General features: G+C 41.6%; 1 protein-coding gene across 2 annotated transcripts in view; it reads left to right on the plus strand.

Annotated features, from left to right (window-relative positions):
• The window catches only part of FNDC3B (fibronectin type III domain containing 3B), a 342,975-nt gene that overhangs the window by 88,669 nt on the left and 240,805 nt on the right, over positions 1 to 13,501 (plus strand). For both annotated transcript variants that reach the window (XM_082688730.1, XM_082688731.1), the window contains exon 3: positions 7,773 to 7,848. In XM_082688730.1, the coding sequence (XP_082544856.1) occupies positions 7,773 to 7,848 (76 nt within the window). The remainder of the gene's footprint in view (positions 1 to 7,772; positions 7,849 to 13,501) is intronic.

Below are 13,501 nucleotides of genomic sequence, written 5' to 3' on the forward strand. Positions count from 1 at the left end.
TGTAGATGTAAAGGGCTTAGATTTCAGAACTTATGTGAATGGATTCCAAAGTCACTCCGGTTGCCTGAATCCAGGGAAGCCGAACGGACACTGGGATGCAAATGAGTTGGGAGGTGAGCTTTTAAGGAAAGCCAGAATGTTTCTCAAACTGAAATCTGGTCAGAAGTGAGAATTGGCTGTGTGGTTTTGTTGGGTGGTGGTGGTAGTGGTGTTTTGGAGATGATAAAATGCAGATTCCATAAAAAGCAGCAACAACTTTTTTTTTTTTAATACTCTTTCTTTAGAGGCCACATTTTTTCTTAGAGATTGGTCACTGGTCCTTACCAGCACCGAAGGTTCTAGATTATGGAGGTGCAGTAACATTTCCTAGACCCTAGCGTCTGACCTATTTGTATTCACTTCTGATTGGATGTTAGTGTTCATATGCTAGCAAGCAATAGTAGCGTTAATTTCAAGCAATTGAAAAAGTATAGTAATAGAGAAAAGTCAGCTCTAGAATAGTGAATGATTAAATAGTGGGACCTGGTTCCCTGTCAGTTATAAGGATGAGAACATTTCTTCATAGCTATATTATTTCTTGATTATTTCTTTGGGGAGGGAAGAATAGTGTAAAATGAATGACATGGCCAATGTTGAAACCGGTCTAAGAAATATTAGAATATTGGGAATATAGGCAGTTGAATGTTTCTTCCCTGATCTGGGCTTGAGATTCTGATGATAGAGATTCTGATAAGTTCAGTGCATAGCTTACCAGAGGGGCGCGACAGGAAGTAGCACATCGTCTGGAATGGGATTACACTTTCTCAGCCAATCGAAAGTAGACAGGAGGAGGCTGGACCTGAATGGTGGGAGACTGTCATGTGCCATGCACATGCGGGGTGGGCCTGGCTATGTGGAAAGTAGCCTGAACTGCACCTTCCCTGTTAGTGTGGCCAGAGCCCAGCCTATGGACGTGGGGTGCGTTGATGGAATTGAGGGGGAGATGGGGGTTGTGTCTTAACCTGGTAGACATTTTTCACAAGGATTAACCCTGAAGTGGTGTTGACAAGAACCAAATTTTATTTCCAGTGAGCCTAATTGTCAACTAAAGGAAGAAGAGTTCTAGTGTTGGCCCTGAGAGCTATGAGCAGAATGTATTTAATACAATTAAAATTATTTAAGTAAACGTGGTGCTTCAAATGCACCAAGGGTATTTGGTGCCTGTTACTTTAGCTGGGGAAACTATACTTAAGCTTGCATAGAATTTTGGTCTTTTATATTCTTGGTTTTTATCTTGGAAGTCCTGTAGTTGAAATCTTAGACTCTGGCATTTGTGGCTCTCTTAAAAGAGGCTTTTAACCTAGTTTTGGCCATCTATATTACATTTCGCATTTTTTCCATTTAAGTTAAGGCTATATTTTTATTCTTAAACAGCAGCCCTTTTTGTAATAGAATCTCTTTATTCAGGGCAGTGTACAATTAGAGTAGAAATGTATGATTTCTTACAAGCTGCCATTGTATTCTCTTTATAGCCCTTAGCACTATCTATAAATGTTTTCTTTCTTTTTAAACTCTACCCCCTCTCTACTCCTCTTCATCCTGCCTAAGTTCTGTTTGTCAGCCTGAGGTGAGCAGAACTTTGTATTCTCCAAGGCTCTATTCCCAGTGCCTGGAGGAATGCCTGACCCATTCTTGTCACTCTTGATATTGGCTAAATTAATAGAGATATCATAGTCATTCTTCTGAGGACTCTCATGAAATGGGCTTTTGGAACTCTTCTGAATGTATATAGAGTTTCAGCAGGCACTGGCATAATTTCAGTGCATAAAAATGTCCTCACTGGTTTATCTGATTTCTTTTCCCTTGGTTACTTATTAATCCATTCCTATCTTTTTGTTAATCATAGCTGGCTTTGGGAAGCGCAGCAGCTATAGCTGCCATTGTCCCAGGAGTCCTCTTTTACTTTTCTTATGTCTACTGTTGGGGCATGAGAAGTGGCATCTGGTGATTGTGATAGCCCGTGATTCACTCCATGGTACGTCTTAGGAATCCAGGGGAGTTCAAGGACGTGATAAGGACTTGATGAGAATAAACCTGACTCAGTATAAAAGCCATTGTTGTTAGTTGAGGTTTCCCTTACCACCCAACTGTCATATTGGGAGTTATGGGCCCTGGCATAGGGAGTGGGCTTGGGTTTCCCAGAACACATCTCGTCCTTAGAGCCCGTCTTGGAGACCTGCCCTTGACCCGGTGAAGTGAGTTCTTCTCTCCTTGTAACTGTTTTTTAAAGTATGTTCACGAAGAATTGACTTTGTGAAGCCCATGCCTATCAGAGAGGCTATTTGTGTAATAGAAGAGCCTGCATTTTAGTCAGGTGGGGCTGGATTCCAGGGCTAACTCAGTCATTTTGTAGTTTTGTGACTTTACACGAGTCACTTACCCTCTTTTTAAGCCTCAGTTCCCCATCTATATAATCTGGTTAATAGTACCTACCTGGCAGACCACAGGGGTTTAACAGTAGCTGTGTAGAAATCCTTGTAGAAAAAGAGCTGTTAAAAGGAGTTGATAAAGTAGCCCACATCATTCTGAGCTAATTTTAGAGATAAGTAATAGTCTGTTTAGGGCGACAACTTTTGAACCTTCCATTCTTTGTAGACATCAAGAGTACTAAAAATTTGGAAGCATTGGTATCTTCTCGCTCCTTGCTTTAAACTGAACAGGTCTGAGGGTGTCCGGCTGGCTCAGTTGGTGGAGGGGGGGACTCGATCTCAGGGTTGTGAGTTCCAGCCTCACGTTAGGTGTTAAATCTTTAGAAAAGAAGAAAATAAACTGAACGAGTCCTAAAGTCCAGGAAGAAACAAAACAAGACTGTTTTGTCCTACCAGTGTTAGAGACCAAGCAACAGCTTCAGTACCATTTGTGTTCCTGTGCCTTGACCCAGTGAGTAAGTACTTCTTCGGGCTTCCTGGTCTTGTGTGTGTTTTTCCTGCCAGCTTTGGAGTCAGGCTTCACTAGGACAGGTGAGCGGATAAAACAATCAGTACTTTCTCATCATCTTCTAGTACCTTTCTATTTTACCTGTCATATTTTAATTTTGGTGTATTATCACCACCAGATAATTGCTGGTTATTTGCAGCCCATCTTCTCCCTTTTCCTGATTTGGAGCAAAGGGAGAAAACATATGATGCTCACTTTTCAGTTTGCTGGAGACCAGGTCTGGACTCTGGTCCAGGTTCTCAAAGTTGTGTATTGATGGATAGTTTGGGCCTTCCAGGGCCTGGGTGGAGCTAGTCAGGATTTCCGTGGAGTTTGGGAATCTGGAGTGTGTGCATATGTGTGTGTGTGTGTGTGTATCCAGAAAAAAAGTGTAGTTGTTCCTCTCATATAATCAGAAGTCCCTTTTTAAGAGTTACTAGATATTCTTGGGGCACCTGGGTGGCTCAGTCATTAAGTGTCTTCCTTCGGCTCTAGGTTATGATCCCAGCATCGTGGGATTAAGCCCGAGTCACGTTTATGGGGGAGCCTGCTTCTCCCTCTCTGTCTCCCTCTGCCCCGCCTCCCCCCCCCCGCCCACCCCGTCCCGCGCTTGCTCTCTCTCTCTCTCAAATAAATAAATAAAATCTTCAAAAAGAAGTTACTACCTATTCTTGACAGAATCCTTTCTTAGGGGGAACTCTTCTGCAGCTTTTAGGTTGTATCATTATTTCTCCCTAAAGATACGTGTTGGGTAATCATACATGCTGACTACAAGTGAGAAGTGTTCATTTATACATAACATAGTTAAGAGTAAGACAAACCTCACAGAGTGTGGCAAGTGGAAGAAGCTTCTGGAATGGAACAGGGTCCCCTCTCCTGGCAAGGTTTGTATCTTGAGTGTCTGGCTATTGGATTTAACTTACAGGAAAACTGCAAATGTAACATTCTATCTTTGGTTGGTCAATACTGTCCTCCCAGCAGAAGCTTCTGTGATGGGCACATATGGGGCAGGAGCTGGTTTGGTAAGGGGGCTGGGGATCTTTTTGAGATGTAAATTAGGAATTTGCCTCCAGGAATGATCTTCGATACCATTGATCTGGTTAATCAGCCACCCACAATTTAAATTGCAGTAGTAGCTTTCCTTTTCCTCCTCTACTGGGTAACAAACTGTGTTGGATTTATACCTTTAAGGAAAGATCTATTGACACCTGTTTTGGTAGTCTTGTTGGGCAGAGCTTTCTAACGATGCTGTTTAAGGTTTTTGTTAAATGATATCAATTCTACTACTTGTTTTATTAAGATTTTGGAAGAATGGGTACTTACTTGTCACTAATTTTTGACAAACTTGCCTCTGATTATTTTGGGCTACTTGGTTCATGTAGCTGGAACAGATGTGAAACTGACCTGATGAAGCAAGCGTAGCCTGAATATGCTTTTATGATTTGATTAACACGGTTCTATTTTGGTTTCTCTAGAGGAGAAGAATCTATCAGGGGTTAAAATCTCTTTTCCTCTGATGAGACACAGAATGCGGCTTGAATTGTTTTAATACTGACTTTGGAAACGCAGGAAATGCTTAGTGAGTGGACAAAAAAAATGAGGTTTGTACAGTGATAGGATGTTTTACATTCTGCATTTGTGAGAACTTGTAACAGTTATGTCTGCCTTGTGGCCAGAGAGAGAAAGGAGGGAGGGAGACAGAGTAGGGGCAGAGAGGGCAAGAGAGAGAGAGAGGGGCAGGCTGCTGTCATAGGAAAGGTTAAACACCAGGGAGCCTGCCAGGGCGTAACTCATGTGCCTCAGGGCTGGGTGATGGAAGGCGCGCTTCTGCCCTCTCATTCATGTCTGTTGTCAGGGATGAGATCCCTGGACTGGTGTGTGTCAAAACTTTATTTTTTATCTCTCCTTTATTGACAGTGAAAACAACAAGGTGGAGTGGACCTCAGTGTAATAAAATGCTTTCTTTTAAAATGATTCGGTGCCAGGATGAATGTGGGTTGCTCAAATAATGACTTTTGCTCTTACTAAGAAAAATTGATATTGGGACGCAGGAGATTTGCCTGGTTTCTGAGGTAACTTGGCAGATTATAATCTGGTTGCCATAGCAACCCAGCAGCCAGGAAAATTACAGGAACGAAACATTTGAAGAGAGGTATTTTAGTAGGATGCATAAAAGCTCTTTACCTATCACCTTTCCCCCTGAAGAAACAGGGTGGGGGTCAGGAATCGGCCTCCATAAGCAGAGAGGGGTTATCATAAATGGCTTTTGCAGGCTTTGAATGGTGGCCTGGTGTCAGGGACTGCTAAGGAACCATTACAGACACTTTTCATGTCATGTGAGGAACAGGTAATGTGACAGAATGTGGAGCGTACCCCAGTTCAGAAATCCCTTTTCCTGCCTGGGACTTTCCATAATACTGGTAAATTGTACTTTCAGGACCTGCATTCAGGACACATTGTCTGACAATTATGAGAGCGGTGGAGGACAGAGTACATGAATTTGGGATTGTCACAGAGTATCTGGGGCATAGTCTTGGTGTCCTTTGATTTTTTTTTTTTCCTAACTAATTAATTCTACAGGCCTGTATTATAGGTCTTACCCCTAGAGGTTTCAACACAAGAACTGATTTCTGCTCTATTCCAGTAATGTTGGAATTGGTCTAAGGACTTTTAAAAAGACATGGATAATTTTCTTTATTGGAGTGTTTTTAAAAATTCCGTTATAGTCAAGTTATGTTCTATGTCTATGTACGAATAAAGTTAAATTGAAACTATTTTCATGTTAGGAATGCCTTTAAAAGCTCAGTTTCAAGAAAGCAATTGAAATGTTTTAATCACTCTGTAGAGATCTGAAGGGATTTCCTTTTGAGTTCTTAAAATGGCACAGTGTGTTTACATTGGTGAGAATTTGAATACTTAAGACTGAAAGATTATTGACACAGTTACTGTACAGGAAAAATAAATTGCCTTGAAACCACCGTTATAATTCAAGGTAATGAGAAGCACCAGGGAGAAGCTGGGACTGCTTTTTCCTGAATGATCTTGTTTTCTCCAGTTAATGCATTTCCTGATTTAAATAATTTTAATATCCTAACAGTGTCTCCTGTGGTGAATTATTAGAAGAAACAAAATACATGGATATTAAAGGTTTAGGTTTTAAAGATGAAACGGCTCTGATCTCAAACACATTTACAGAACAGAAATTTAGGTACATGAAGTAAATAACGTTGACTTAAAAAAAAAAAGTTGACTTTTTAAATTGAATATTATGAAAGCTCAATTTCTAAGTTAAAATATTGTTTGCACTGGTTTTCTTTGTGTTTTTATGACTTTGATTATTCATTCAGTAGAAATAGTTATCAAGTGCTTATTCTAGGCCGGGTACAGTTTTGAGCCCTTAAGTCCTTACAGAGTCAATATTAAAGAAGCAAAGACAGGCCCTAGAATAATTGCGGAGCTCTCTGGAGTTGTCAGTTCTAGGAAGGGGATGTACAGATGTATAGATGTGTGTGAGGGCACACACACCTGTGTTACGACACACGGTGGGAGGTCTGTCCTGTCCTGAAAAGCTGATGCCGCTTCTTAGGCTGACAGGAATGAATAGGCGTGAGTCACTGGTCAGGGAAGGAGTAAGGAGGGTGACAGGCAGAGATGAAGAAGGACAGGGAACGGTACGCCTGATGGTTTCGACGCAGGGAGGGACAAGGCTTGCTCCGAGAACCCTGAGATGAATGTGACACTGACCTCTGTCCAGTTTCCAGAAATTGACAGTCATTATTTTTGTAGTGTTAACCTTGCCCATGGTGTGATACTTCACCTCAGTTTTTAAGCTTAGATTATGTCCTTTGATTTGTATTTAGATGTAAATCCAGTGATTTTTTTTTTTTCCTTTTGTTACTTAAAGAACTAGATGAGATCTAAAACTGAGGCTCTTGGAACAACATACTTTGCCATTGCTCTGCATGGTCTAGCCTTGAAAGTTGCCTACTTAGATTAAATATTAGGGGCGCTTGGGTGGTTCAGTCATTTGAGTGTCTGACTCTTGGTTTTTGGCTCAGGTCCTGATCTCAGGGCTTGGGGATTGAGCCCTCCGTGGAGCTCTTCGCTTCAGCAGGGGAGTCTGCCTAAAGGGTCCCTCCCTCTGCCACTCTCCCACTCTTGGGTTCTCTGGTGTGCGCACTCTCTCTCTCTGAAATAAGTAAATAAACTTTTTAAAATAAATATTAATGTTCACTGACATTTAGATAACAGATTAAAAAATTTGAGTGAGACCTATTCATAATATTATTATTCATTTATTTTATAGTGTTTATTACTAATTCCAGAACTTATACAGATACTTTATTTTCTGAACATTTTTCTTACAAATTGCCGCCTTTATTACACAGTGGACTCCTACAACCCGAGTCAGTAATGGACACTTAGGAAGAATGTGTGCCGCAGTGTTTGCCCAGAGCCACGTTTCTCTGTGTCTTTTTTTCCCTTATAAGCATAGTATCTGGTCTTGTTTCTTCTTGATTTCTCATTTCTAAATTAGTGAAAGAAAAAAAGGAATTGTGTGAGAGTAAAAAAAAGTTGAGCATTTTAGGTACGTAACATCATAACCAACGCAGGAGAATTCACTTAGCTTAATTCAAGTGGGTATACTGACCCCCTTCAACTCTGAACCAGGTCTAAGACCTATCCTAAGTTTTGTGTTGATACGGGGTTCTGTGCCACACACGTCCTGTCTAGGTCATAAATTCAGGTAATAAAACTGTGGAAGAGAAGCCCCAGATGCTCTAGTGTTAAATTGAAATTAATGTGTTATTTTGCAGGTCATTCTCGTTCAAGTTAATCCAGGTGAGACTTTCACAATAAGAGCAGAGGATGGAACACTTCAGTGCATTCAAGGTAAGGAAATTCTTGTAAGCCTCTAACCAGAGGAGTTTCTCTTTTATTTCTTGTTTTAAGGGAGTAGAGTTGTTCTTTGTGTCTCCATATCACTTATCTTGGATTTTTAAAAACGTTTTACTCTTTCTGTGAAATAGAGTCTCGATGCTAATGTAGGCCTATGATAAATAAAGGGGCAAAGGTAAATACCTCTAGTGTTCGGTTGACTTTTACGTGAGTGAGTTTAACTTGGGAAGGCTTTTGCAGTATCTTTTAATATATTATGGAATTTAGAAACTGTTGAGATTTTGAAGGACCTCAAATTTTCCATTGAGAACAATAACTTTTTCAAATTAGTTAAAACTTTGAAATACATAACATGAGGCCAACGACATGATGTTTTTTCAGGTAAGATCTGTAGTAAGTACCTGTTACTTGTTTTACTGATTAATGGATTGCTCCAAAATCTAGAGGCTTAAAACAACAACATGTATCATCTCAGTTTTTGTGGGTCAGGAATTTAGGCCCAGCTTAGCTGTGTCCCACAGCCCTGGGCCTCTCAAGATACCAAAAGCCAGGTGTGGGCTAGAGCTGCCATCTTTGAAAGGCATGTCTAAGGGTCAGTCTGTTTCCAGACTTGCTTGAGAGGTTGTTGGTAGGGTTTAGGTTTCTGTGGGCTATTGGCAGGTGGCTTCCCTCAGTTCCTTGCTAAGCCTTCTCCGTGAGGCAGCTGGCTTCATCAGAGTAGCAACTGAGGGCAGGGGGGTGATACCAGGTCCAATCCACTTGAGAAAGGGAATTTGCACAGTGTGGGAACACCAGCAGGCCGGAATCATTGGAGGCCATCTTAAAAAGCTGCCCATCATGGTCCATCGCCTGTCCCTAACAATTCATGGCTCTCCATATACGGAATAGTTCCTCGGAAGTTCTCTAAATGTCTTAACTCCATTACAGCATCAGCTCAGAGTCCAGAATCTTGTCCTCTAAGTAAGTTCCAGCTGTAGGCGACACTTCCTTGGGTGTAATTCTTTAAGTGTAGCTCCTAGGGCATTTCACTTACTTCCTATTTGTATAATCCAGTGCCGCCTCTCTGTAGTTCACTTTGGAGAGAAATGGCTTAGATACTCTGAACCACAGGATGCTCAGTCCAGATACATAGTCTGAAAACACTGCTGTGTCAGGGGGCGGTGTTTGCAGTAGCTCTTTTTGGCAGTGATTGGTATTATAGGGCAGATGGCAAATTGGCATGTAATGGAATTCAGTACTAGTTTAGTGATTGGCCAAGAATCTGATCAGAGCCCTCATCTTTAATTTCTGGACTTGCTCACCAATGCAGAAATGAATGAAGGGAAATGCCCTTCAGTTTTAGTTTCTCGTAATGAGCTACATGAAAAAAAGGTGATTTTTCTACTGCTTTTTTAATAGCAGACCATGCCACTTTGTAGTTTTTCTATTTAATTTTGTTCTCTAGGTACAAAAACCAGGAAAAAAAACTTCTGCTTTTGGAGAAATAAGTGTGTTTTCAAAGATTCAGGCCCAGCCAGTTTTAATTGCAGATAGATAATCCGAAATGACTTAACCATTTTATTAATGATTTTTACATTTTACTAATGATTTTTGCATTTCTCTGACCATTATGTTCCTGAGATTGATCTTTGGTTTTCTAAGCCATTTAAAAACTGAATCTAGTCTTTGGTGATGAGTCATACAAAGAAACTTAAGGTAAAAGAAAAGAGGAAATAAATATTTTAAGATAGTATGGGATATAAAATCTTTTACCTACTTGTAGTTCTGTAATAAATAGGTATTGTCAACAAATAAAACCTCAAAATCCACTTCGAAAAAGGATCATGCTAGAAAAATTAGATAAAAAGTCATTTCACCTCCATAGAATAAACCTGGTTTTTCAGTTCAGTAAGAATGAATTTGAGCTTCTGATCATGGGAACATGGGAGCCCATGAATTAACTGGCCGGTGGACTGTGTTCCTCTACAACTGCGTGTGTGTTAATACTTTCTATTGAAACCATAAAAGCAGTGGGTTGCTGAGTAGGTCTACATATATGAAATCCACTCTTCTGTGCCATCTGCTTTTGTTGTGTGTGCATGGGTGCGTGTGTGCATGTGCTCGCGTGTGTGTGTGTGCTCACGTGTGTTCATCAGGTTAGTCTCTCCCCCACTTTTTTTTTTTTTTTTTTAAGATTTTATTTGTTTTGACAGAGAGAGAGGACAAGCAGGCAGAGAGGCAGGCAGAGAGAGAAGAGGAAGCAGGCTCCCTGCTGAGCAGAGAGCCCGATGTGGGGCTCAATCCCAGGACCCTGAGATCATGACCTGAGCCGAAGGCAGCAGCTTAACCCACTGAGCCACCCAGGCGCCAGTCTCTCCCCCACTTTGTGTCTGTGTGTTCATGTCAGTAATTGGTGTATTCTCCAGGAAATGTTGGAAATATTTCACTCTATTCACAATGGAAGCTTTGTATTTTTTCATGATGATACTTTGAGATAAGTGACATTAACACCCCATCCAATGATTTCAGAAATGCCTTTGACTAAAGCACAATTGGGGAGCCGTTTATCTTGGGCTTCCTCAGTCTTCCTATCCTTTGTTCTCTTCTGAACACCCATAGACTATGGTTATCTCCATTTGGGGCATGGTGGTACCTGGCCCAATTAATTGAAATGACAGGATTGGGTGCAAGGGACCAGGACAGGGAGCTAATTGGTTTGCTAGGGCTTGGGAAGTTTTGGGACAACAGAACGAATTGCAGGAGATGAAAGCAACCTGGAGTCCAGACCCATTGACTGTCACCATTGCATAATAGGCAATCACTTAGTGGTGGCTTCCCTCCAGCCCCCAAGCCTTCTTTTGAGTTCCTGTCTAAATTAAGTGAATGCTTCAATTCAGGTGGGTAGAGAATATCATCATAGAATGTAGCAATAGACAATGTATTTGTAAATTTCAACACAAATTGTAACGTTATTACTCTTTCACTGTCATTAACATTCCTCTTGTTGCCCTGATTTAGCTCTTCTGTTATATTCTCTGTTAATGAGTATGGTTAGATAAACATGAGGCTGAGGCCCCTGGAAGTTAATTTATACACCTAAATTCCCATAGTTAGAAGAGGCAAAGTTGAGTTTCCATCCCTGGTATGTCTGACTCGAGAGCATGAACTCTTTATTGTCTTGCTCTGTGGCTTTACATCAGGGAACTCCTGTAGTAGGACTCCATTCCCTTTGGGCATGTGACAGGAGCGAGGTGGGTTCCTGTTCCTGGAATAACAAGATTCTGAGCAGGATACCAGGATGAGTACTCAGATGGCCAAGATCAAGTAGAGATGGTTTTCAGAAATTGGGTCTTTGGGATAAGACAGATTTCCTGTTACCAGAACTAACAGAACACAGTATGACACAGGAGTACTGATTTAGAATTCCTTAAGTTATTTCCTCCCCGAGTTAGGACCAGGTCCAGAGTTGGGGTGGGCTGAGCTTCTTGGTGGGGCTTGTGACTCCAGCTGCTGAAGAGGAAGCGTCCAGTGGGAGAGGACTGGTAATGGCGGGGGGCAGTCTTCTTGCTTACCTTTTAAAAACCTATTAGGAAACGACCTGAAATTGGATCATATTGTAATGGGAAATTGGGAAAGAAGCATTTGTGTTGTACTAAAGATTAGAGTGAGGAGAATGCAGCTCTAGTTGTGCTCATTCAACCCCAGCCAGCAGGTGGGGAGGTGGTGGTTTTGTGTGTGTGTGTGTGTGTGTGTGTGTGTGTGTGTAGGTAGGAGTGGTGATTGGAAGTGGCCTTTCTGGAAATTTTGAAGTCATAACCATCGCTTACAGCACTATTGAAACTGGTGGTTTAATAACTTGGCTATTTCGGCACTGATATTTCAGCAAGTTAGGGATTGTTGCTGGGGTGGAGGGCAGGGATTGGAGTAGGGAACCAAGTTGATTGCCAGGCCTTCCTGGAAACTTTGAAATTACACTACTTGAAGTCAGCCCTCTTTACTTGTAGTTGAATTTGTCTATAGGACATTCACAATGTGACTGAAAAGACAGCAGAAGCCCACTGTGATGCCATGAAAAGGCAGTTTGGAAATTCAGAGCAAATCAATATAAAGAATATGGTTACTCTGGGGGGAAAAACAAGATTTTGTTTTCATGAGAATGTCCTTGGTGATAATGAAGGAAGAAAAACACAGGAAACCTACAGTATGCTGTGAAAGCAGATTCATTTCTAATGGAACATTTCTCAATATTTTCCATGAAACATGAATCATAGGTCTTGAAAAGGCCCCAAAAGGTCATAGTTTATTCTCACTTGGAGGCAGCACTGTACCTATGGCACCCTAGACAAAAGATTTTTCTTCCCTGGGCCAGATGAAAGTATAAAGAGCCAATTGTTAGGGGAGAAAAAAGGTATCTTAGCAATCAATATGAATTCTTGACTTTGCTTAAATTCAGGAATTAATAGAGGGCAGCTGCAGGTCTGTCCCATTATTTTCATATCCTTGTTTGGGCTGAGGTGCTGGCAACGCAGACTTCCTTCCTGTCCACACATGCCATCTTTTTATCTAGGCCATTTCTCTGTTCTCTGTAAAATCCTTCAGCCAAAACAAATAGTACACTTCCTTTAGGGCTCCGGATCTGTCTCTCCAGGAGCCCTCCTAGACCACTCCATTCCATCCCGACCTCTGCTTTCCTGGAGGAGCAGGTGGAGGTGGCACTGTCCGCAACAGTCTGGCTATCTGTGCGCACTGCTCTTGGGCTCTTGAATTAGACTGTGAACCTAGTTGCGACACAGTATCCTCAACCTGCTCACCAGCCCCACAGCCTCTTAATGATTGCTGACTAGATCCTTGACGGATCGTGGCATCCCATCAGGTGTGATGATTTTGCTTTTAAATTCTATCATTGTGCTGGGAGCTTTAAAATATGTAGTTCAGCACTTTTCTCATGGTCTCTCAAGTCTCCATAGAAGAAGGACTTTCATTTCCCAAAATGTTGGATAATTGAAGCTAGTCAGTTTCCTTGAGAGAAACATGTTGAGAATCTAAGGTACTTTCATATTACTTCATATTCCAATATTAAAGCTTGCAATTAAAAAAAAAGATTTTATTTTATTTGAGAGAGAGAAATGGAGGGGGAATGGGAGAGGAAGAAGCAGGCGACCCCCTATTCCAGCCTGCCCCGGCTGAACTTGGGGCCCAACATGGGACTCAATCTTAGGACTCCAGGATCATGACCTGAGCCAAAGGCAGACCCTTAACCAATTGAGCAACCCAGGCGCCCCTAAAACTGCAATTTTCATTTGTGTGTGTGTGTGTGTGTTTGTGTGTAAATTTGTGTTTTAAGACTTAGATACAGACTGTGAGCCTGAAGAAAATAGGTGGATGTCATGGTGATAGAAGAAAAAGATTAAAGTAAAATGCTTGGGAAGCACCATTATTTTAATAAAGAATCCTATTTAAAGAAATGTCCTGCTGATGCGTTTTGCCCACAAGAAATGGACACCTTCTGCAGATATGGTTTACTCTGCTCACTTGCAGTGAGTGGGTTGAGACCTAGAAATGACAGTAGAGCGTGTGGTAGGAGGGAGCTCGAGGAGACCCCTGCTTTGGCCGGGCTGTGGCTTGGCTGCCATGACACTGGGGCACTTTCCCCTCCCCTCCTTACTCT

Source organism: Mustela nivalis (assembly GCF_964662115.1).
Source record: "Mustela nivalis genome assembly, chromosome: 1".
In the NCBI taxonomy this organism is placed as follows: Eukaryota; Metazoa; Chordata; class Mammalia; order Carnivora; family Mustelidae; genus Mustela; species Mustela nivalis.